This window comes from Calliphora vicina, chromosome 2, assembly GCF_958450345.1.
Source record: "Calliphora vicina chromosome 2, idCalVici1.1, whole genome shotgun sequence".
NCBI lineage: Eukaryota > Metazoa > Arthropoda > Insecta > Diptera > Calliphoridae > Calliphora > Calliphora vicina.
In genome coordinates this window covers 12,881,234-12,908,969 of record NC_088781.1, presented here as the reverse complement: position 1 = coordinate 12,908,969, position 27,736 = coordinate 12,881,234, and the positions used below count along the sequence as shown (strand labels likewise).

General features: G+C 30.7%; 2 protein-coding genes across 2 annotated transcripts; both read right to left on the bottom strand.

Moving 5' to 3' along the window:
• Positions 1-15,019: 15,019 nt before the first annotated feature.
• On the bottom strand, positions 15,020-15,459 carry LOC135951051 (uncharacterized). Its single transcript, XM_065500616.1, has one exon. It carries the CDS (start codon positions 15,457-15,459, stop codon positions 15,226-15,228), a length of 234 nt encoding a protein of 77 aa, XP_065356688.1. The 3' UTR covers positions 15,020-15,225.
• Positions 15,460-15,542: 83 nt separating this feature from the next.
• On the bottom strand, positions 15,543-15,741 carry LOC135949886 (uncharacterized). The gene is made up of 2 exons (XM_065499338.1): positions 15,704-15,741; positions 15,543-15,642 (listed from the first exon to the last, which is right to left on the bottom strand). The coding sequence occupies exons 1-2, from the start codon at positions 15,739-15,741 to the stop codon at positions 15,543-15,545; spliced, it is 138 nt and encodes a 45-aa protein (XP_065355410.1).
• Between the last annotated feature and the right edge of the window lie 11,995 nt (positions 15,742-27,736).

The window sequence follows — 27,736 nt, the reverse complement described above, 5'->3', positions numbered from 1 at the left end:
TGAATATTACCGAGAAATCTGGGATCTTATCGATGAACTCACGGTACTATAATCATTACGTTTTCGCCTTTTGAAGTCATCTTACTGTGGCACACTTTTCACCTGTTTTAATACTGAGATTGTTTCTAATCGATATTTATCCAGCGAACTGTGTCTCCATGAGTAGTACTGGGGTTACAAAGCTAGATATATAATCACAAAGTTTTCCGGCTTTTCAAGTCACCTTATAGTGTCACACTTTACAGCTGTTCCAATCCTCAGATTATATTGAATCGTTATTTATCCAGCGAACAATACGTGTATATGACTACCTGTTGGTGGATAAGAGTTGCACCAACAAATTGGGAATTTTTTTTAAGGAATACAATTTTTAATTCATTTAGATTCATAATAGCAAAAATATGAAGTTTCTTCAACTATGGATTTGAATTAGTTCCACAACAATGTAATTTAAAACGAGCATGCATTCTAGAACTATCGTCCAGACCAATGATTTCTGATTGACATTTTTACCTTTATCACTTGTTCTATGACAGCAAAAAAAGAAACGATTTTGTAACCAGTTCTTTAATCAATGATTTTTATTCGCAATTCTCGACCTCTGAACTAGTTCTAGGTAAGTTTGACAGAGCATACACTCCTTCTAAGCTTTATTTTGTCAGTAACGCTTGGAACTAGTTCCTAAAAGCAATTGAACAATTTTGATTGATTCTTTGGTTGAATTATAGAATTAGCTGTAAAAGCTTTAATTTTACCATTTTTAGATTCGAAATCTTAAAGCGTCTACTTTCCACTTGTAAAAGTATTTACAAACATTAGGGTCGATGCGGGTACCTGTTAATCACACATAGAAAACAGATTCATTGTGATGATTCTAGTAAAAGGATGTCAGTTTAGAAAGAAGAATTATGATTGAAATATCCGAATCCGACCTAAAATATAAATATTTTTTCTAATTACTTAATACTAAACGCACAAATCTGCGAAACATTACAGCAAAAACAGATGCTGCTGTTCTTAAGATAAAAACTGCTTAAGACCAAAACCCTCCGAGTTAATGTGACATTCCAAGAGTTATTTAAATTTATTTTAAGAGTTATTTTGCTACCTTGTGTGTATCATTTCAAAAAACTGCGGGTCGGGTGAAGACAACCGTGTACAGAAAGTGCGACAAACTTTCGGCCGTTTAAGACCTATTTGGTATTCGTCATCCCTTTTCCAGTACAAAGTTAACCATTTTTAACACAAATGTAAAATTCACTCTTTTTACGGTTGTGAGACGTGGAACGCTGCCCCTCATTCAAAAGATCCAGGTGTTTGTGAACCAGGATCTTCCGAATATTCTGGCCGAGGGTGATATGCTTTGGGAATAATCCAAATCAATAGCCCATAGCCTCAGAAATAAGAAGACGTAAATGGCGATCACAAAAAATTCAACTGAGTGAAATCCACAAGGCAACAAAAGAAGAGGATGCACCGCTCATACGTGGAGAAGGCAAATCAAACGCAGAAATATCCGGAATGGATAAGGGCTGGTGCGAAGTTAGAGCATTAGCACAAGACAGGAATATGTTCAACCAATTTATTGAGGCCCTACGCTCCTGAACCACTTTCCTAAACTTTTCCTTCGACACTCGTATAATTGTCATTGCTGCTCTCTTACTCTTTGTCCCGTACAAACACACACATTTCATTCAACCGTTTGTTGCACACGCTGACATTTAATTAAATGCGCCTAAAGCTATGTATATTATATCCATCATTCTGCTACTAAATCCACAAGATACATAAACATACGCATACAAGTAGTAGTACATACATTTAAACATACAATATGTATGTTTATATGTATGTATCGGATGGATACAAGTACATACTTACTAAGTATAGTATGTGTATATTTGTGGTTTGTTACATTATTGCTGTTGCCCAATGATGCCTGCCTTACAATTTCTCAGCATTTTGCTAAATATAAACATCAACCATCGACCGAACGAGCGACCGCTTAAATGTTTGCTGGGCATTTACATTATGTGGCTTATTGTGAGTTTCTATTGCCGTTTTCGTTTAACCTGCAACACACACTTGCCGCACATAAATACATACTACAAACATCACAGTCTTTCAATTATTTGCATTTTCTTTACAAAACAAACAACATGCCGTCGGCTATTTTACAGGTTGTTATTGTTGGCTGTTGGTTGTTTATGCAAAAAAAAAAGACAGAAAAACAATTATTAGACAATTGTAACACAAACTGCAATTGTTTGTCTTTAGAAAGGTGAAAAGAGACGGGGATTTGAGTGAACGAACCATGTGTTGATGCGCATTTAGTGGACTTTTACATTAGATTATTTATGCATACAAACTTATAAATATTCAATAACTCTGGTTTTACAATGAAATTGAAATTAACATAAAACCTGATTTTAATTAATGGCATATTTACTATAGATCTCCGTATACTATCGGAAATATTCCGATACTTACGATAGAATATAATTATAGGCATTTTAAAATAATATGTGAATAGCGTTATTAAATTCAAATGTGAAACTATAAATCGAATTTACATTGTTGCAAATTTCTAATTTTAGCTTTGCTGGGAGGAAAACTTTAAGTTACAAGCCAAGAGTTGGCTTTCCCCAGAGTTCTAGATGTTACTGTAAATACAACTAACGTTGAAATTGATAATGATCAGATATTGTAACCATAGCTGGTTATCTATAATATTTGAAATTGAGCTTAACACTTTTATGCCCGAATAATGAAAAAAGTACCTTTGCTTTTGAGGTTATAAAAATTTACAAAAAAGGAAATAATTCTTGTTTTCCTCATTTAAATATACACAGAGAAAACATATTCGTAATAGCAACCGAATTTGTTGTTAATCAAATGAATCGGTTGCATACATAGATTTTTTCGGTTCTAGCAACAGAATATCAGTGGATGAAGAAGAAATTCGATTGAAGCAACCAAACTTTTGTTTACACTTCTAAACTTTTGTTGCCACAACTGTAAAATTCGGTTACTAAGGCAGAATCATTCGATTGGCAACAAATTCGGTTGCTATTACGAATCTGTTTTCTCTGTGTAACTGAATCAAAATCTTTACCTACTAAATTTTCTTTGTAATAAGGCATCAACAATTAAAACCAGTTGACTAATATGCAAATTATTATAAATTTCCTGATCATTATCTTACTCACTCCTGTTTAATAAGAAATGATGATTAAATATGACAGGTTTTTCTAAATTTCTAAGGAAACACTATTTTTACTTTATGACCAAACAATGTAAATATTTTTTAAGTATTTTGAAAAATGTGTATTATAAGTGTTGTTAAAAAACTTTTATTATAAAATTTTATTCAGGATATTCGTAAAAATACAAAATATGAATGAATTGTATACTTAGGGAAAATGCCATTTTGCTGATTAAATACACTAACATATTTTCTTTTGCCTTATATTCAGGCACTGATCCAGGTCAACAATTACAAGAAATAATAATAATTTATTTTACATTTTTAATGTTTTCCTTTTTATACCCTTCACCATGAGTGGCAAGTGGCTTTCCCCAGATAGGCGGAGTCGATATTGTCGTGTCCGTCTGTATGTTGAAATCAACTTTCCATAGCCCCCAAATAACGTATTGTTACGTTTTAACCTTTCCAAAACGTTAGTTTATTTCCTTTAAATAAATCGGATACTTTTGATTGCAAATAAAAGCTGTTTAGTAGTTTAAAAATTGTAACAACTCTTTATTTATTCAAAATGTACAATAACCACAGAATTAAATAGCCACTCAATGTTTTTTATACACGTTTATAAATTCTCAGAAATACAGACACAATTTATAATGTACACGAATTTACTTGAAAAACACAACACACTTTAAGGCACTCAGTTGATGTTTATTCGAAAAGCGTCTCAGATAAACTGACTCACGACTGCAACCTCTGCCACTATCTATAACACTGCCATCTGCACTCTAGATTGCTCTTTAACTGTCAAAGTTCGAATATTCTAGATCTTACTAATACATACGCCATCTGTGGTGTACTTTCTACAATGTTCTTTAACTGAATATTCGAATTCGAATACAGCGTTGCCAACTTACGATCAAATCAACTGAAAGCTTTTATTTAATAATGCCCACAGATATGTTACAGTTTGCTATTACAGCACTGTTATTTGAAAGCATTATGCTACTTTTAAATCAGCCCTTAAAATCGTTATATTTGAATTCAAGTACAATTTCGTAACAGTATATACACGATTCATACATCAATATTAGGGTGTCCAAAATTTGAAAAACCGGTTTCAGGTTTAACCGAAAAAGTGGGTTTTTGAAAAAACCGGTTTTGATTATTGTCTTTTAAAAAAACCGATTAAACGGTTTCGGATTTTGTCTTCAAAAAACCGGTTAACCGGTTTATATTAAATTTTTTTTATTTAATATAAAAAAGGTCTCATTAAATTTATTTTTATTTGTGGACGCAAATAGGAAATGTGGTAAGAATTGTGTATGCAATGCTATAATTTTCTATAAAATAAATCAATATTTTTACAAATGATATCAAAGTTTTTTATAAATAAGTTTGAGTGAGCTTTAGAAAATATATTTCATTAAAACTGGTTAACCGTCTTACAAAAACCGTTTGACAAAAAATTTGAAACCGGTGGAGTTTACAAATCTATAAAATCGAGAACAACCTCGATTTTTTACCTATTTTTGATTTATATCTGGATTGCTAAGTCATTAATATAGACAATATGGATGGATATCTAATGATATATATTTCAAAGACCTTTACAAAGTCGTATATAAGGCTATAGCCTACGGACCTACAATGGCTCAAAATTTGGGAAAATATTTTTTAAACCAAATAAAAAAAAAAATTTAATTTTTTATTTCACCAATAAATTTAAAAAAATTTTGAAATACATTCTTTTGTTAAATTTTGTTTACCTACAAATATTTAAAATGTTTATTTTATAGTATAATTTGGTGAAGGGTATATAAGATTCGGCACAGCCGAATATAGCTCTCTATCTCTATTCATATTAAAACTTTTCTGTTTTGGGTAGGAATTTTACTTTTTTCACCCCCTGGATCCGCGCATGCTAATATCAATAAAACAATTTAAAAATGTTATGCCAGATATCTTCAAACAAACATATAAAATTTTTCCAAATTGAGCAAATGTAACCCTTTCAACATCGAGTTTAAATAATATTTTGAATAAGTCATAAAAATATAATGAAACTTTATGTATTTGTATCAAGGCTGGTTACCGTTAATAAAGAGTATCCCAAAATTCACGAAACATTTTAATTTGACAATATGTATTTGTCTAGTAAAGTGTTGTCAGTTCTGGTTCAAGTCTTGCTACCGATTCAAAACTGTAAAAAGGTAACGGTAACGCTAATTTGGATTATTTCGGTGGCGGTGATTTGTTTGTAACTTTATATTGGCTTATTTCAAAATCATCGTAAGCAATGAAGTACATTCAACTTGATAGCTCTGGTAATCGTCATAATTGCTGCATTTGGAGTTCAGTGATCCCACACGTGATCGTCGAACAAGAAATGGATCTATAACCGGGCACTGTTTGGGACTGAATTTGTGCTGGAGGTATCATTGGGCCACACTTCTTCGAAAATGAGGCTGATGCATGCTATTGATGCTTGATATCGCGACATCATAAAGTAAATTAGATTATATTAATGTGAACGGCATGTGGCCCGTAAAATCACATGATCAATGCAGTTAAAGATCTATGCCACATCAACCCGTATATTATGATATCACAGTTGTCTATTTAAATTAAATACATATTTGTATTGCTATATCTACTTGGTGAATAGACGACATTATGCTTGAGAGAATGCTGTAGAAGTCTACATTATCTGCAAGATTTGATTTTGCTATTGGGCAATTGTGAATGTTTCCATTAAAGTCCGGTTTTCAATCGATTAGCATATTTCGGACATTTCTCGAGAGTAACAATGCGACTTCAGAATAGAAGAATCTGATTTTGCTTAGTCCCATAAAAAACAGCTTATAGTTTTTCCTCTCTTTGTAGAGTTGAACCAGTTTGGTTTGGTTCAAAAAGTGATGGTACGTTTCGTTATACAAGTTATTACAAAGGAGTCCATCCAATGGAACTTTTAACATGGATTTGAATTTAGGGAAATTAAGATAGTTTTTCTTGCGACCTTTACATTTCATATCTGGGTCTCATACAATATTACTTGTTTTTTGAAAACTTGAAAATATGTTTTCAGAAAAAAGTATTTTTCACAATTAATTAAAAGCTACTGTATAATTACAATAATTTTGTGGATGAATCATCAGGATCTTAGGGACTGAACTTAAAACTACGAACGTAAAACCATGTTTAAATTTTTGCAAAAAAACAAAATTTGAAAATTGTCCTAAATCGTGTTATATACTGTTAGTTCAGCATTAACCAGCGAAATTATTTTTATTTGAACCGAAAACGGAAAAATAATTGTCGGTTTAGGTTTTTAAGAAAAACAAAACGTTTCGTTAAAACCGAACACGAAACTCTATATATCTTTTGTGCAGCCTTATATTTTTCATCCTAACAGATTTAGGCTACGTATGAAGCCAAGTATTCTATTTGGTGAGAGATCAATTACGTCCCCCGGGGCCATTAAGGCTCTTCCGAACCATCTCGACAACAAACGGAGGTTATCGACAACAACGGAGGTTATGCAAATTAATGCTTTTTGGAATCAAAAATATTTGAAAAATTCTATAGAATTAAAAAAAATCTGAATGTTCATTATCGGAAATAAATAATTGTCTACACCATTTGCAATTGAATTTCCGAAATGTCTAATATTCATATTTTAGAAAATTCCAATTGAATTTCAGAAATTTCCAATTATATTTCAGAATTCTCCAATTGTATTTCAGACATTTTCATTAGTATTTCAGAAAATTCTAATAGCAATACAAATGGAAAATTCTGAAATTCAAATGCAAATTCCTAAAATACAATTAGAAAGTTCTGAAATACAATTAGACATTTCTAAAATACTGTCTAATTGTATGAAATGGAAATGGAATCTTCTGAAGTATAATTAGAATTAGCTGAAATACAATTCTAAATTTCTGAAATACAATTGAAAATGATGTAGAATTTGGCACTCTTAAAAATTTGTTTGTTTTTTATTTCTAATTAAATCGTTAGGTTAAAGTGAAATAATTGGAAAATAAATTTAAATTGGAAACTAAATTTTGCTGCATATTTACATCAATGAAGCTTCGAGTAAAAGTTTCGATAACTAGTCACAATCTTGATTTATTAATAATGAATAACATATCTGTTGTCTGTCTGGATTATTCAATAACAATTCTCAGCTCTGGCGTCTACTAATTAGCCTGAAAATTAGAGATGGTTCGGAAGAGCCTTAATGGCCCCGGGGACGTTTCAAGGTCATTTACAGGGGGGAAGTTTCAAGGTCATTATATTCTTTAAAATTCTAGAAAAATTTTCAAATATTTTAGATTCGAAAAATATTTATTTTGCATAACATTTACTTGTTGTTAAATCTCACTTCAAGTGGAAAGTTTAAAGGTCTAAGAATTAAATGTTTATAACATCTTTATCTTTAAGAAAATTATCCTTAAACATACTTTTATTTTAACATAATTCATATTCGAATTATTACAATTTGTTGTCAAGAAGCCAGTTATTTTACGGCACATGTCATCTGTCATAAATAATAACAACTCCTTGGAAAGGTGGCGCGCAGAAAACGCGTAACAAAGAAATTATCTATGAAAATGTGTTTATTTTTTCTTCTTTATAAACTAATTTCATATTAAAGCAACATTATTTCACAATGCGCGTTATCTTTTTTCAAAAGTCTTGGAAAGACATCTAACTGTATGGTGATGGTAGGAGGGCGCGACTGAAGTAACTCCTTATTTTTGGCAGGGAAATAAAAGATTTGTCGCAGCTTACTTCTATAACACGTTCTTCAGTGCAACCACTGCTTAACATCTGTCGGAAGTTATTGACATTCAATTTTTGTTAATGTTGGTGGGCTCTTCTTGAATAAGTATTTTCTGAAGTTTCAATTTACGCAGGGTGCAGGAGAGTATGAATAAATGGCAGCTCGTGTTAAGGTGAAAATAATAACGAAATAAATTCATGAAATCAACCTTTTTCCAAAAAATGAAAACCTAATAAGTAAGGAAGTGGCTGCTTCAGTAGTAGATACAAAAACAAAAACACACGGAGTTTATTCCTTACTTATTGGTACAATGCAATTGAAATTATGAAAATTATATATTATTTTGACATTGTCACGGGTGTTTTGAACATTTACAGACACATTTATTACTTGTCCTATCGAATATTCTCTATTGTCATTTTAAATTTTAAGGTGGCTGTAGATGTCGGCATATCTCTATCTGACTGCCTGCCTGTCGTAATGTAGATGTCATGTTATGGTATGTCTGCCAGCCATAGCCATTTATGTTGGGCGTTCAAACATTCATACATATTTTGTTAGATAAAGACCCGTACAATTTGTTTTTATGTTTTTTGAGAAACAGAGAGTGATAATCAGATGTTATCTGGCAGCAATAAATATTGTTTTCTTTAAAAAAAAAAATAAAAAATAAGGGTTGTTAGCCAATATGTATCGGATTTACTAAAAGCAAACATCAAATAACATAAAAACAATCATTGTTACTTATTATTACTTTATCATTATAGAGTTTTTACCCTTTAATTTTGGCAAACTAGACATATGTTTTCCATCATTCACAAAAACACATCCATCCTTATCCACACATTTCAATATGTCAGAGAGTCAAAAAGTAAACGAACAACTTTCTCGCTTAGTCATTTGCAAATATTAGATAAAGTTGGGGAACATTTTCCGAAACTAAATGTTTCTAGTAACCTGCATCCATGTGTTGTTGGCAACATGAAATTATAAATTAAATGTCATCACTCATATTTCCCTCATCATTTCGTTTCAATTCATTTCATTTGGTTTTTAACTTTTTATTGTTGTTGTTTGAAATTATCACTGTGATAATTGTTTTTTTTACCCAAAAAATAAACCCTCATTTCTGTTGTAATTTGGTTGTATTGTAACAAATAATATTACATTTTATTATATTTAATAATGTTCTTTCGTTTAAATGTCCTGTTTGTGGAAACCGTGCAAGTGACATTCAATTTTTTTTTAAGTGCGTTAATACAAAGGACACCTGTGGTGTTGTTTTAATTACATTTGTTCAGTTTATCTCGCTCTGCCTTCTCTTACCCTCTCTCGCTTTCGCTACTTCAGCTCATTTAGCTCTCGTTGACATAATGAAGTGGAGTGTGTTGTGTTTGTGTGTTTATTGCCAAGTGTTAAACTTAAAAGGTCGTTATGACAGCTTTGTAGATACGAACTTTTGATTTCCTTGATAAGTCATCTTTTTTTTTTGTCAAAGTGTGAACTGTAATCAATTTCCTGTGGTGTCAAGAACATACAAAATCAATTTAAAGAAAATGTACAATATTTTAAATGGGAAAATTGTTTTCTCTATTCTTTTAAGATGAGTTTTAAAACAGCAATGGGAAAAGTTTTTTTTGAGGAACTTTTTTGACATATCTAAGAGCAATATGAAATTTTTATAAACAGCCTTCAAATTAGCTACATTTATAATAATTACTGATTTTAACACATCAATAATAAGTATTTTTTCAAGAACGATAATCTATTACTATCATTAAGAAAGTTACAATAGGTCAGTCAGCAATTTCCGAATAAGTTCCGGTGAAATCAGTACAGAATTTATACCGCAATTATCCCCATAATTATTCTTATTACTGTTAAACCTCACATATCACTAAACTGTTTACTAACACTTAGATTTTAATTTCCAGGATAATATAAACCTATTAGAAAACAAATCAGAGAGCTATATTCGTCTGTGCCGAATCTTATATACCCTTCACCAAATTATACTTCAAAATAAAAATTTTAAATATTTTTAGGTAAACAAAATTTATTTTTTAAATTTTTTAAATTTTTAAAATTTTTTTACATTTTAATTTTTTTTTTTTTGTTTTTTCAATTTTTTTTAATATTAAGCGAAACAAAATCTTGGTGAAAAAAATTTGGGTAAAAAAATATTTTTTCCACTTTTGACCCATTGTAGGTCCAACTTACTATGGTCTTATACACGTCGTTGCAAAGGTATTTGAAATATCTATCATTAGATATCCATATTCTCTACATTAATGACTTAGTAATCCTTGGTCTGTCTGTCCGTCTGTGTGTTGAAATCAACTTTCCGAAGCCCCCAAGCAATTTACATACACAATTCATACATCAATATCTCCGAAGTTCTTCCGGCGCGGAAAAAATTTAGTTTTTTATTAAAAACCTACTTTTTTAATATAAAAACAATTTTTTACTAAAAACCCGATTATGTACCGAAAACTTACTTTTTTAGCAAACCACCTATTCTTACTATAAAACCGATTATTAGCAGAAAATCCCATCAAAGATTATTTTTCTCCAAAAAAACGTTTATAAATATGTTACAGCGACATTTAGGAGTATAAATATATTGCAGCAACACTTCCTTGCTTGCTTTAAAATGCTTACTAAATGCAGCACTTTTTCACTGTATATACATATGTTGCAGCAATGTTTTCCTTAGCAAAATGTTCACTACCAACATGTTGCTGCAACATTTTTACTAGCAACATTTTTACTAGCAACATTTTTACTAGCAACATGTTGCTGCAACATTTTTAACAGCAACATGTTTCTGCAACAGTTTTACTACCAACATGTTGCTGCAACATTTTTACTACCAACATGTTGCTGCAACATTTTTACCAGCAACATATTGCCGCAACATTTTTACTAGCAACATATTGCTGCAACATTTTTACTAGCAACATATTGCTGCAACATTTTTACTAGCAACATATTGCTGCAACATTTTTACTAGCAACATATTGCTGCAACATTTTTACTAGCATTCCGTTTTTCTTTCGGTTTTTTGTGAGCCGTTTAATTTGAAATGTTGATTATCGGCTAACCGGTTTTTTATTTTTTTATTTATATCAAACATTTGGTCATTTAACATTTAAACTGCTGATATAAAAAGCTCTTATATACAACTTTTCAACCATTAGAATAATTCTAACTAATAGAGGACAATGAATATTCGGGCTGTGATGCATTGACATTCCGTATAATTGAAGAATATCAATGCTAAATCTACTAATGTATCCATTAGTTAAGGACGGCTGAAGAATTGTATATGGGTGTAAGTCCTAGAGATCCTGGTCATGAGAGACCTTAAAAGGCGATTTTGTATGTCTGAAATGCTACGATATAAAAGAAAATCATTTTGTAAAAGAAAATCATTTTGTAAAAGAAAATGTTTTTTGAAGCGCGGCCAACCTGCCAAATATCCATGACGCTGCTGCTGAAATCTGGACAGACCAACACAGGGAACCTGTACCGAACACAACTGATTCGTTTGAGGCAAGCATTGACCAAAAAGCTCCCAGAATATGCGGACAGATATGAAACCTTAACCTTCGCTTTACCAATACCCACCCGGGTGACCACATCGTTTTTATTGGTTTAATATTTTTTTTAATTTTGTTTCGATTTAAATGAAATTTTTACTCACTGAACAAATTTTAAGGTTCTATAGAAATTAATAGAAACATTTTAAACTTTTTATAAGGTTTTTTAAATTTTTTAAAATTTCATTCGTCGCATATATTTATAAAATTGTAGTGTCACCCGGGTGGGTATTGGTAAACCATGTACATAAAAAACCTTTGGTAAAGCGAAGGTTAATATTCCGTCATGACAACACAGCCACCTGTTAAGAACCATAGTGAATACACATAGAGCGGAACAGAGTATTCGATATTGGCTTGATTCGTAATTGGTCTCAAAAGATGAGCTGATCTTATGACTCGGAATCCACCCAGCAAAAATTTTGCGAATTTTTGTAATGACATCTAGTTATTTCATGCATTATTTTGTAATGAGTGGTGCTTATCCAGCACATTATTTTATTTTCTAGAATAAGTACTTATTTAAATACATTTTCAACTTTTTCTGAAGAGCATCATTTGTTATCGTGTAATATTATTTTGGCAATTCACCAAATTATTAAAAAACAAGTAAGAGTGCTATATTCGGCTGTGCCGAATCTTATATACCCTTCACCAAATTATACTTCAAAATTTTAAATATTTTTAGGTAAACAAAATTTATTTTTTTTTCCAGCTGTTTTTTGAATTTTTTGGAAAAAAAATTTTTTTGATTGTTATTTAAATTTTTTTTTAAATTTAAAATTTTTTTTTTTTAAATTTAAAATTTTTTTTTTAAATTTAAAATTTTTTTTTTTTTAAATTTTAAAAAATTTTTTTTTTTCAATTTTTAAAAAAAAAAACAAAAATTCGGGTTCAAAATTTTTTTCCCGATTTTGACCCATTGTAGGTCCAACTTACTATGGTCTTATATACGTCGTTGCAAATGTCTTTGAAATATCTATCATTAGATATCCATATTGTCTATATTAATGTCTTAGTAATCCAGATATAGGTAAAAAAATAGGTCAAAAATCGAGGTTGTCTTGGTTGTTTACTCATATCTCAGCCATTTGTGGACCGATTTTGCTGATTTTAAATAGCAAAATTCTCGAAAGCATGTCTGACAGAATTATTGAAGATTTGGATCCCGAAGATATCTGGGGTCTTCAGAAAACTGATTTCAACAGACAGACGGACAGACAGACGGACAGACAGACGGACATGGCTTAATCGACTCCGCTATCTATAAGGATCCAGAATATATATACTTTATAGGGTCGGAAATGCAAAATGTAGAAATTACAAACGGAATGACAAACTTATATATACCCTTCTCACGAAGGTGAAGGGTATAAAAAGAAGTTAAAACTAATAAAATATTGTAGATCTGGAAATGTTTCCGTAAGAAATGATTGTGAAATTTTATTTTTATCACATTGACAGTCTTAGGTTTAGAAACTTTTCAGTTTGCAAATAATTCGGTAGTTCATGAGCGATTTGAGATATCTTAAAGAAATGTCACACAGTCAGTGCTGAGGTGATTTTGAGTTGATTTGTATTTACATAGATTCGCTGTTGTAATGGGGGCTAGTAGGTGGACATCCAAATTTGTTCTGTTCAGGACTTCAAAAATCTAAAATCCTTAATAACTTTGTAAATAAAAAAACTCAAAAATCTAAAATCCTTAATAACTTTGTAAATAAGCGTTTAATCGAGAAAAGGAGCTCGATCTGTGATCACTCATATTTCTGACCAAAAATCGATTTTTCATATAAAAAATCGAAAAATCTTAAATCTTTAATAACATTGTAAATAAGCGTTTAATCGTGAAAAGGAGCTCGATCAGTGATCATTCATATTTCTGACCAAAAATCGATTTTTCATATAAAAAACTAAAAATCTTAAATCCTTAATAACGATCTGTGATCACTCATATTTCTAAAAAAACTCAAACATCTAAAATCCTTAATAACTTTGTATGATCACTCATATTTCTAACCAAAAATCGATTTTTCATATGAAAAACTCAAAAATCTAAAATCCTTAATATCTTTGTAAATAAGCGTTTAATCGAGAAAAGGAGCTCGATATGTGATCACTAGTATTTGTGACCAAAAATCGATTTTTCATATGAAAAACTTAAAAAATCTATAATCCTTAATAACTTTGTAATAATTATTATAATAATTATATGCATATGGTGCAAGAAAGAACTTTGAATTAATTTATTAATACAAATGTTTTAAAATAAAAGCTAAACATTTAAAAATGTTTAAGACATACACCCAATATTTCAGAATTTCTTAAATGTCTTTCAGAAATTTCCATTGGTTATAATTTTTAGAAATACAATTAGAAATTTCGGAAATTTTATTGGAAAATGCTAAATTCAATTGGAATTTTCTGAAGTTTAATAAAAAATTTCTGAAATATAAATGGAAGTAGATTTAATACTTCCTTCTCATCATTATTACACTTAATCTATTTACATTTCAATACAAACTGTTTTTAAAGTCAAATGATTATGTATTGTAAAAAATTTATAATAAATTGTTTAAACAAAAACATTTTGCATGTGTTGCAAAAATTGATAAATTGACAAACATTAAAATCCGTACAATTGACAAATGAAAGAAAAAAAACATTTTAAACAGAAAACAAATAAATAATGGGAGATTGCAAACAGTCTGACACACTTTTCAAACCACTAAAGGCACGTGACAAAACAGCATATTCTCTATATATCAATTTTAAGGTTTTTTGGCAAGGATTGCTTTTTAGATGTGGGAAACGAGGAGTTGTAAATTCACTTGTTTCCACAAAAGAAAAGCCCCAAAACTGGAAATTGAAAATAAAGATAACACACGCCTTTAATGTAAAGAAAAGCAGGGCACGTGTTGAAACTAAAAGTGAAAGATTGAGGACGAAAAACGGACAATGGTTTAGGTTTTAAGGTTAAGGTTTTACAGCTTTCACAAAGTGTGAACGGGAAAAAAAAAAGTTAAAAGGTTCTGCTTCAGTGATAATGATGAGTAAATTAAGTAAATGAACGAACGCTATTTTACAGTAATAGGGATGAGTTGTTATTGTATTGTTCATTAAGGAAAAACGTAACGAATGTAATTATTTATTGTAAAGTCTAAAATGTCAGTCTGTCTATGTGACACATTGCAGAAGGGTGGCAAGTCAAGTGTAAGTGTTGACAACAGCCCATTATCTTTAATTGTGGTGCAAACAATTAATTTTTGTTTTTTCATTTCAGAAATAAAGACAACAAGTGTATTTTATGGCCACTATTAATATTTTTTAAACCTTTTATACCTTAAACCGTATTGAGTTATAAATGTCACGAAATGAAATCTGGTTTGAAATTTTAAATGAGAAAAATTATAATAAAAATTTCAATTAATACAGTTTTATTAAATGCAAGAAAATAAAAATACATATGTATGTACAAAAGAACTTAGAAAATAAGTTTTATAATTTTAAAAGAATCACTACATCACTAAGGGTCCTGACTAACTGCTATATGGGGTGGGGTTTTCTTTTTTTGTGCCAAATAATTATGAAGAAATTTAAGTGAAAACTTATAAATACTAGATTAATTAACAAAAATGCAAGCTATTAAATTTATCACGTTCATTGCGCACCATATTATTGTACTTCCATTTGTCATTGTCCGAGGCATTTTTGGACCAAGAGTTATTTGCTGCTGTGGCGGAGCTTGAGCTAGCATTGCTGTGAGAGCCATAAGAGGATTTTGCAGCTGATGAAGAGCTCTTGGCTGCATTTGGTTCCTGAGTGGACAAACACTTTTCGGTGCGATTGGTGTAAACCATTTTGTCAGAAATTTTAAAAGTCTTTTAAAAAAAATCTAAAGTAAATTATGCTTCCGTTAGGTTTCACAAAATCTTAAACGATTTCAGGGCACGTATTGTATGTGTGTTAGGACTTTAAGTTCTAAATTGTTGGCGGAGTTACCAGTGCGGGAGCCTCGGTAGCTGGCAGGAACCTTAGTTGAACTAAAAAAAAATTTATTTCATTAAGAAATTAATCACTTTATTGTATCTAATTTAAACTCACCGTTGTTTACGTGATTTTGTTGACAAGGGTCTAAACATTGACACCAATGTTTATCTCATTCCACTTAAGTAAAATTTTAAACAAATGTTATTATTAAGTTGTGGCTTTTTAGGTTCCGAAAATTTATCCAATTTTTGTTATAAAATAATCCTTGTTCTTTGCTTAGCAAATTATTTAATTTTTTTAAATGCTGAAATTGTCTGGCCTGGTCAACAACTTTCTTTATTGAATTTTGAACCACAACTAATGCACTCTCTGTGTAAATTTGTTGTTTAAATAGTCGTTATGCTGAATAATAAAATACAAAACTCTCCTCTGCATTTAAATTTGTCTGAGATTTTTTTTTTATTTTATTATAAATTTTTGTCGTCTCAAATATTCTAATGAAATGCAGTTGAAACACCTGCCTAGTGTTTTATTTGTCTGCTGAAATGTCTGTCTGTCGTTGTTGTTTTTGTTCATAACGATCTGTTTTTTTAATCTGAACTGGTTTGTAACTAAAACCACCAGCCAATTTCATTTTAAAAATAATAAAATTTTTGCTCAAAAAACCTGCTTATACTCACGTACTCTACTCTTTAACGTTTTAAAGTGTCTGAAATATTTATGGCAAATATTACTGGTTTTTTTCTTTAAGTGCGCTAAATGCCGGTAGGAATATTATATCTGCCAGTTTTGTAAACACTTAATTGGGAGGTTTTTAGGCTGAAAATAAACATGTTTCATTTAAGAACATTCAATTATGTTTTTAGTGTAAATTTGTTTATTGTCTTTTTTTAGAAATTATATAATTAATTAACGATTAAATTAAATAAAAATTTGGCTTAACAACAATCGTTAAGAGCCGCAAATAAATGATCGCAGCATATACTTTCATTACCTAATAATTAAATAAATTATTTAAGTCATACAAACTTGCGGATTTTTTTTAAAATGTTTAGCTTTTATTTTAAAACATTTGTACAATATAAATTTATTCAAAGTATTGGTCATTGTTAGCTATGAACTTTTCCCATCTTTCTGGCAAAATATATGGATTCCAAGCCAAAAGAACTAATCATCTTTTGAGGCCAAGAACGAATCTATCCAAATATCGGATACTCTGATCTAAAGTGAAGCGTATCCCAGAGGGCGTGTTCTGCATCGTTCGAATAAATAGTAGTCGGACCAGGCAAGGTCTGGACTATAAAGCGGGTGAGGCAAAACTTCCCAACCACTTCTTTCTAAATAGTTTTTAACTGGTATTGCATAATGTGTCCGATCGTTGTCATGATGGAATATTACGGTCTAATGTCTAGTAGCATATTCTGGGCGTTTTTTTTGGCGAATTCTCGATTAAAACGAATCAGTTGCTTTCGGTACAGGCTCTACAGGATGGTCTGGCAAGATTTCAAAAGCTCATAATAGATAGCACCCTTTTAGTCTCACCAAATACAGAGCATTACATTAGTGCCATGAATATTTAGCTTTGGTGTCGATTCGACTGGTTGACTGGGCTTCACAGACGATCTCATACGCTTCGGGTTATCGTAATGGATCCATTTCTCATCGCCAGTAATAATTCGATGCAAAAATGATTTTATTTTATAGCATTCAAGCAGCATTTCTGACATACAAAATCGTCTTTCAAGGTCTCTCAGCTTCAATTCGTATGTAACCCAATTTCCATCTTTTGGATGAATCCTGCTGCTCGCAAACGTTTTTAAATTGCTGATTGAGTAGCTCCCAAGGATTTTGCAAGCTTTTGTTGAGTTTAGCAACAATCTTCATGGAGTAATGCTTCCAATTCTTGGTCTTGAAACTTTTTTGGCTGGCCTGGGAGATCTTTGTCTTCCATGTCAAAATCACCACTACTGAACAGCACAAACCATATCTCGCACGTTGAAACCGATGAAACATATTCACCATAAGCTTCGAGCAGCAATGCTTGGAGCAAGACCTTAGAGTCCAATTGACAGGTCTATTTCTCGAAATCAAGTTATGGAGATCGTTACCTCCGGCCTAATTTTTGAAGAAATAAGGGTATGATTCCGCCAAAGTTAATAAAACAAAGTGTGTGTGAGATATCATCGAAGTTTTTATTCCTTTGATCGGCCTATCGATGCCATTATGTATGGAATATAACATCGTGCAAATGTCCGCCGCGGCTTTGTTGGGTGGCGCGCATCCGAAATGTCCCCTTTTCCAGACATTGACGTATAAATCAGGCTTAATTTTACTGATTGTTGTTGTTAGTGGCTTATTCGCATATAACTGCGACTTATGAAAACCCCACAAGAAAAAGTCTAACATGATCTCGGTGGCCAGTTACATCATCTCCACCTGAGATGACCATGCCCTCAAATCGTTCGTGGAAATGTCCAATTGGACATGAGCTGAGTAGCATATAGTGCCGTCTTATTGAAACCACATGTCGTTGGTGTCCATATCTAGTCCATGAGCTAGCCAATGCCAGCCCAAAATCCACACCAAACAGCGACTTTTTCGGGATACATTGGACGCTCTTGGATTTCATATGGATTGGTTTCGTCCCAAATTCGCCAATTTGGTTTGTTGAAGTACTGATTCGTAAAATGGACGAAGCACTCGGAACGTTGCCCGAACAGAACGCCCATTTTGATTAAACTATTTTATCATTTGTGATTTGGCAAAACAAACTGAATGACAGCCAAGTCGATGGATTTAGTTTCAACAATATAGCTGCTATAAACTGTCAAAGTTCGGAAATTCCTTTTTGAAAGATCCTTTATATAAAAATTTTGATTTTTTGTTTTAAAATTTATAAAATCGAAATTGAAAAAGGTATAAAATTTAACTAAAAATATATGTGTGTAATTTCTTTTTTAGGAATCATCATGATTTAGAGATTATTTTAGCAGATTTAAAAATGTTCCGTAAGTTTGTGGGACAATGTCAAACCTGTGAGTCCGTCTCAAAGAGTTTGTAGCTTTTGATACAATCCTTTCTTACGTTGTGAGTCAAAAAGAAGAACTAGTTGACCCTGGTTAAATCTCTTGAATACATGGACTTTAATGTTTACTGGGATGAACACAGTAAGAATTCTAAAGAATACCTCTAGATTCCGTCAGATAGAATATTTCCTCAGATGTTCCTACCCTGGTCAAAGAGTAATTCTTAAAGAAAACCAAACCAAGGTGCTAGGTATGGAACGCATATACTTGTGGACAGTTGCTCAAATAATCACAAGTTGAACGTAACGATCTTGTTACAGTCATCGGCTATTCGCTCAATACCAACTCCGATTTTGAAAAATAGTCCTTCACAATATACGAAGCTGCTCTGGAACTCCTGCATGATGTGTATGGTCTGGTGTCATGAATAAATGGATTCTAACTGAAATCAGTTTTTCGCAGGGAGTGGCGAATTTTAAGAGTCGACTTTTTTAATGCTGAATTCACAGTTCTGAAGAAGCTTAATCCAATGGTTGATGAAAATCCGGTTTTACGGTGAAAAGTTTGTTTCGTGATTAAAAAAAGGGGTTTTTGGTTTAAAAAGACTTTTTTATATGAATCGTTTTATAAAAAAAAATAATAGGAAAGATCTGTGAAACATCCTAAGTCCAGAAGTTATTTGAGCATAAAAAATCATATGGAGCTGTGCTTTTTATAGCTTTTTATATTGCTGATTTTCAAAAGCAAAACTTTATCGAGTACCCAGTAAGCACCAAAGCCCCAAAAATTCAAGCACTTGAACATTTTGTTGGAATTTGATTTGAATGCAAATGTAATTATACATTAAACATGAAAAATATTTGAAAATTTAATTATTTTTCAAACAAAAAACATATGGCTTGAATTTATGTTTCCTTTTTACTGGAGAATGGTATTGAAATAAAGTGCAATACAACTATAATTCAATTGCTTACCTATAATTCAAAGCTTGAATTACACTTGCTTTCAACATGAATTCCAGTAAAAATGCTTATTGGGCATATTTCTCAGATTGATACTACATATGAATCCATAAAATATCTAGAATATCGGCCACCAACTTATAATGGTCAGTAATGAATATTGGGAAATTAGCATCTAAATAAGTATATAATCGTATCCCGAATAATCGTTATATATCTGATATATTTACATATAATATATATGCTGGCATTACCTAAAGATTTACTATTTTTACTAACTTAAATCCCATTACTTTTTCAGCTAACTGTACTTCGCTGAGCATTAAATTTAACAAAAAAAGTTCTAATCTACTTCTAAACTACCCAGTCATGCAGCCAGCCACCCAGACATACTTTCTTTTGTTTTTGTTTTAATAACCGAATAAAAATAGAAATAACCGGCTTGAAAACATTGGTTAATACTAACATCATTATTGTCTTAATTTTTGGCTAAACCCCATCTAATGCAATAAATATTTGCATGTCTCAAGGTCATGCGTTGAATAAACCAATAATACTTTTTATTGTTGGCAAATAATTAAGAAGATCTTAAAAAATAACAGCAATGCACTACAAAAACATAAAATAAAAACATAAAATCGGAGCATAATTATTAATTTAATGGATTTTTTGCGAATAAAATTAAAAAAATTTGTTACATTTTTTTACTTAATTAAATTTCTATTGGTTTTTGCATTACATTTAATTAAGGTATTTAGTGATTATATTAAATAAATGTACCAGTTTTTCTCTTCTCATATGTAAAACTCTCATGTCAGCGTGATTTTTGTAAAAAAATTACATTTTATTTTTCACCTGTTTGTACCCGATAAGAGCCAACACGACTATTGATTGCCTGAGTTTTTTTTATTTTTTTTTTTTTTTGTATTTTGTGTAAGAGAATTGGCTGATGCAATGAAACTTGTACTTTTCATCAGTTCTCACAAGACAGATTAAAAAAAAACAAGTCGCATATTATAAAGATATAAATACATATATTATCGATATGCAAATCATTTAAAGTGTAGAAATTCGGATATAACGACCCAAATGCATATGAATAATTTAGAAAATGAAACGGGCAGAAAGAACCAGGTGTGAAGTAGTCTCATAAGATGATCTATTTTGTATCTTACCTAGTACTGACAACCTTCTTGGTATAAGGCTTTTAGTTTTTCTGTACTCAAACCTGAAAGAAAGGCAAAACTTGGACCAGTTTTATCTAATGCCTTCACATGCTGCTTCATAAGTCCCAATTTGATGTATAATAGAGGACAAATTATCATATCTCTGGAAACCAAATGCGGTTTTATATCATTTGGTTTTCCAACCGTCATGTTTTCTCTCAGAGGCCAGTCTTTCTTGATCCAATGGTAATATTCTGCTCTGCTGTTCCATAAAAAGATGAAATATGGATGTTTAAAAAGTTAAAGTATTTCAAATAAGTGTTTCTCACTAAGTCTGTTATAGGTTTTCTAAACTTTTTCACTCTATTTTCCAAAGATGTAACAAAACACATTTCGGTCATTGTGAAAACTTTTAAAATCAACTTATTTATAGAAATATACGAGTAAGACTACGAAACTGGCACACGAATTTACTTATGACAGCCAATATTAAAAAATGAAGGTAGATCCAATGCTGCACTTAGGGAATAAATGTAAAAACATTATCGGTACAAAACCATTAAAGTTATCACATTATCAAAATTGTTTTCTTTATTTGTTAACTTGTGAAATAATGTTTATAAAAATAAACTAAAAGTTTTCTTGCATCAGCATAAGTGCTTAAAAACGACTCACGTACCCATTCCTAGAAAACTCAAAACGCATCATCAAAATAATTTTAATAAAAAAAATTTAAATATTAAAGCAAAAACACATACATACATATTCTGGTTTTGTTAAATTAATTCTTTAGACAAGCAGACTTTTTACTCAAAAATAACAACAAAAATATTTAAAAAGATCTCAAAAGTAAGTTGGTGTTGGAGAAAAAATATAGTTGTGCATGTTTACTGTAACCATTTCAATATTGTTACAAGTTTTTTATTATTATTATTATTATTATATTATAGTCACAGTAACTATTTACATGATTGTGGTAACCATAATATGCAAAATCAAATCTTAATATTTTAAAAAATCTAAGCCCAATTGTAACCAACTAAACTTTTCTTTTTAAAAAGTTTATTATGACATCGAATGGACAACAAGTTTGAATATTTTCTATTGCAAATCCAACAAATCTTAAAAAAAACATGTTGGCAATATTTACCAATTTACCAAAGGCGGGGCAAAAAATTCCTTATGCTAAAAAATTCACATATTAGGGCATATAAAACAGACTTTATTTTTTTAATTCCAGTTATGCGATTACAGAAAATTTGGCTTAAATTTATAAATTATATGAAATTTGTTAATGCCAGGACCAGAATCAACAACAAATTTCCAATAATTCCTATTAAGTTTTCTTTTAAAATTCGTAAATCCGTTATTCGTCAAAAAAAAAATTATTTTAAGAGTTTTTTGTAGACCATATTGTACAATATATAAATACAATAGGAGCAGATCAAAAACAGAAAGTAGTAATCATTTTAAATTTTGCATATCACCGAGATGGTCCACTTTTGGGCTCTGTGACCCTATTCCCGATATTCTTAAAGGTCCAAATTCAAAACATAAACTCAATAGCAAAGGGTTTTATTAAAATCGGTCTACCGATTTAGAAATTTCGGCTTTAATACCACTTTTTTTAATTTCGCCTACTGTGGGACATGAGAAATGGAGCAGATGTGTGATTTCTGATTGTAAATAAAATATACATATAAGGTATCACAATATATGTAGCATTACTACACAGAGAAAACAGATTCGTGATATCAACCGAATTTGTTGCTAATCGAATGATTCGGTTGCACACATGGAATTTTTCGGTTGATATCACGAATTTGTTTTCTCTGCTTATGCACGACTGAATACTCCCAAGTCTTCAGTGAAAAAATTGCTGGGTAATTAACTCCTAAAGTAAATGAATGCTGAAATCTATACTAAACTAAATCATCTTAACTAATACAATATTTTTAGAATGCTTGGTATACGATTTCTTTTAATTGGCTTTGTGACTTCATTTTAAATTCTATTTTTCAAAAAATAATGTTGAAAAATAAGAAAACAAATATTTTTAACTTTCTTTTATTTAAAAGGCAACAAAATAATGTTATTATTCATTACAAATATTTGGGGGATTCAAACGCTCTGCTATTAAGTCATAATGTTCTAATATATTATTTTAGTTTAACTATTTATACCCTACACCACCATAGTGGGGAGGGTATTATGCGTTTGTGCAGATGTTTGTAACGCCCAAAAATATTAGTCTAACACCCACCTTAAAGTATACCGATCGACTTAGAATCACTTTCTGAGTCGATTAAACGATGTCCGTCCGTCCGTCCGTCTGGTTGGCTGGTTGGCTGGCTGGCTGGCTGTCCATGTAAACCTTGTGCGCAGAGTACAGGTCGCAATTTTGAAGATATTTCGATCAAATTTGGTACATATTACTTTTTCGGCCCAAGGACCAAGCCTATTGAAATTGGCTGAAATCGGTCCATTATTTCACCTAGCCCCCATACAAAGTCCCCTCGAAATTGGACTTTATCGGTCATAAATGTTTAATTTATCTATGTATCTACACAAATTTCGCTCCAAATAAGTTTTATATATACAAAATTCATGTCACCAAATTGTGTTACGATCGGTCCATAATTAGTCATAGCTCCCATATAGACCCGCTTCCGAAAATCACTTTAACGTGCATAAATCGCTTAAAAATGTTGGTATACACACAAAATTCAACATAGTTAAATTTAATATAGACATAAATCACACGACCTAATTTCAAGGTGATCGGTCCATAATTGGTCATAGCTCCCATATAATATTTTTACTCATTTACTTGGTGTAGGGTATTATATGGTCGGGCTTGACCGACCATACTTTCTTACTTGTTTTTTATTGTAAATTTTTTTAAACACCCTAAATTTTAAGCTATTTTTTGATAAAAATAATATTTTTACTGCAATTTTGTTTGTATTACTCATTTAAATACATTGCATTTAATATTGTTTTTATGTTTTCGAAACAAAAAGTGAAGAGATTTTTTTCAAACGCGCCTATTTTATTGATATAAATTTGATACATTGCGACTAGTCTCGATTGAAAATGATTACGACTAACGGAGGGTTAAACATATTGTTGTTGTGCTGTTATTTTATGACAAAACAATAAACATATGGTCAATTCACAAGTTCTCTTATCATGTCATATTGTCGTAATGTCCTAATATTTCACGAATCGGCTTAACCGATTCTTAGGCGTTCGAAGCAGATCTCTGCTGGTTGCTTACGATAACACAATAAACATAGCATAGAGAGTAGTATTATTTACATTTTTAAACCAGTGTGAAATATTAGGACATTATGACACGATAAGAGAACTTGTGAATTGACCAATAGTTCAAAAATTCTTATTACAGTTTAGAACTTTTTTCTTTGAAACACAACAAAAATTTGTTTAAACTAAAATAATATATTAGAACATTATAACAATATGACCAAATAGTAGGCCGTTTGAATACCCCAATTATTTTAACATAACAGTATAAAGGTACGGTCACACATAGCAAATATTAACACAAATTCATTTTATTATAAAAGAGTTTTTCAAGAGCAAATAAACGTATTTTATTTAGTAGTTACCTCAATTTCTTTAAATATTTTCCTTAAGATTTGCATAATTTAGAGGGTTTAAACTAAATATTCAAAAACGTGTAGAAATAATATTATAAGAAATGCCATAGATCTTAATTAATAAATAATTTCTTTTACCAATAACTTACCACGTTTTTATTGTTTAAATTATACCACATTTTTAAATTTGTTTTATTTATTAGTTCGCAATACTGCGAAAAAGATAATAGTGCACAAATTTCAAATTTTTAAACAATTTTTGATTTAAATTTATATAAAAATTTCAGGCCAGAAAGTTCAAGAAGAATCTAATGATGGAGTAGAAACCTAGCACAGTTTGAAGAAATGCACCAATGGAAGAATACGAAACTAAGATTTAAAATTTTTAAATGTGGAAAATTCTTCAAAATTCTCCTTCTATGTTTATTAGAGATTAATTCTCAAAATATGTATAAATTATTCGATTTTTATTTTCATCGAATGAAAAATCATTTTTTTTAATTTTTAAGTTAGGTTCATTATATTGTGATATTTGTGTGGTACTCCAAAGTCGTTTGAAAAATGGATGTAGAAAAGTACCCAGCAGTTAACCAAGTACTCAATGTATCCCTTATATACAGTAATTGTCATTAGTATCTGATCACTTGACTAACACCAATTGATATATTTTGGATCATTTGGCTACTTTATACATTCCAGGTAAACTAGTGAGAAGTCAATTGCCACTTTAGTGTCGCTAAGTAATCGAGAGTGTAATCACTTTAAACATTTATTTTATACTGCTTTTTTTTGTAAGTATTTCGTGATATTCACATACAGTTTATTTTCTTTTTGCTTAATTATGCTGACATCTCATGCAATTTTGAGTGAAGTCAATTATCACTTTAGTGTCTCTTAGTAACCTATAGTGATATTTTACCCACCAGAAGTAATTTATTGGAAAGTTGTCGAAGGAAGGATTTACAATCAATCGGGTATTGGAATATCTATGAGATGTTTTTAACTGACTATTTGTGAACATAATATTTGCTGGGTCTCAGATCTAATTATTACAAAGTTGTTATTATAATACACGTCTTATTTATTCCTCTAAGAAAATTTTGAAAAAATCTTTAAATTTTTGGTTAAATGGCGTATTTCTTTATGTATTTAAAACAAGTAATCCTTTATAAATCGATTACGATTTATAACTTTTTGTATAAAACTTTTCTATTTTAACAAGTAATTAGATTTCAGCATCATTTTATGAAAAACAAAGTACATATGTTTCTGTTAAATTAAAAAATTATTTTCTTTATTTTTTGAATTCAGAGCAGGATGGAAATGTCCAGTGGAAACACCAAACTAATGATTTAACAGAAATGTAAATTATTGAACGCTTGGCGATTATTATTCACCATGTTATTGTAATGCCATTGACTAGATGATGAACCTGAGCTTCCCATTGGACGGCTGGGGAGCTCCAGTTTGTAGCCAATGCGTGGACTAGATGACAATTCATATTTATTGACCGAAGCAGTTAATGTATGACGTGATGGGCTGACATCCATGACGGGGCATGATTTGCGAGAAGAACAATTATGGACCATATTGAAACAGTTGTTTTTATTAAAATTTAATCAGGGCACGCTTTGTATGAGAGTAAGTACTGAAAATTCCAGACGATTAGCGCAGTTAGAGGTTCTTGAACCTTTTTTAGAACACAAATGTTTAGAGAGACTAAAAGAGTAAAAAGGGAAAACATTAATTAATTTCTGTTCATTTAATAATAAATAATAGTTTTAATTCTTACCTCAAATTAGCATTTAACTTGGCTTTAGTGTCGGCGCGGTTATTCATTGACACATAAAATGTTTTCGTTAGTTTTGAAAGATAATTATTTGTTGGTTAACTTCACTTTTTAGATGATGTATTCAGTTAAGTTGATAAAACTCAAATGATGCTGTAGCTTTTGTTTGAAAGTGTTTTTATACTTCAAAGGTATTTTGTTTTGTATTTCAATATCATGCAGGCCCAACGTGTTATTGTGATTCTGTCTTAGAAATAGTTTTAAGCAGCAGACAAAATTTTCGTTTTTTTCGCCGGTTTCGTTTCAAATTGTTTCGAAACTGGTTTGTGATATATAAAACTAGTTCCTCAAATACACTATAGTATTTTAAGTAGTTTATTTTGCTTCATAGAACCGGTTATAGAAGTGCTTGTGACATGCTTCTTTAATAACAACAAAATGTACTCGCCCCGTGACTAGTTACGAATAGTGAAAAGATTCTAATTCTATGTTTGTTAAGGGATTCTGAATAAGTTTATTATGATTAGATCTGAGACCTGTCAAAGATTATTTAAATGATATCAATTGACCACCTCCAATATTAAGGGAAATGTCCCCTTAATATAAAGTTTAGAACTAAAGCCGCTCCCTATCGCTTAGGAAGTAGTGATGTAGCTAGTTTTGTCTCAATTTCCATCCCTCTGGGTTCAAAATAAAGCCAGAACAATATAGAGTACCATTTTAATTACAGGTAGAAATTTTAGAGCAAATTCTAAACAATTTCCTGTGCACAACCTTTGTTATCGAAAAAAATGGATATATTTTAGACCTGTTCTGAATTGTTGATTGTTACGACTAGACTTTCTAAGATAATTGAACTTGTATCTAATTTATTATTTAAAATTTGTTTATTAATCTAAACAATTAGAATATTTTAAAGTTCAAGAACAGTAAATACGAGTATTTCTTAAAATCGACAGGCATTCAAATGTTGTTTACATCGGAGGTGGTAAACCTCTTATTCTCCACAATAATTCCATATTCCCACGTCAATTTGATGCTCTCTCCTGAACTACTCGACTAATGATTGTCAACTTAGCGACATCTGTATTGATGGGATTTTTCAGTCAGGAAAAAATGTTAAAAACAGGGAACTAAACTGTACTTATAGAATTTGTTTGCCATTGGGACCAAATTACAAAAATAAAAAAAAAAAATATTTGTTTATATTTACTCTACAATATCTATTAAATATGTTTGTTTCTATTAATGATTTTGTTAGTGGCTAATAAAGTATTTGTATGCAATTTCTACTACCATCATCCATTCATTAAATAGAATACGTCTGCGTAAAGTCTTTAATGCGAATTTTTAATTTGAATATTTATTAGCTTTTAATGACGCCTGCGAAAGATGCGCTAAAGTTTTCTTTTGTAAACAAAATATAAACAAGTAAGAAAGTCTAGTCGGTCAAGCCCGACCATATAATACCCTACGCCGATTATGTTTATTTGTTACATAAAATTTCCAAGAAATAATATTTTGTTTGCCTTCAACAGTCAAACAAATCGACGGAAATACCAAGATCGTATTAAAATTTAA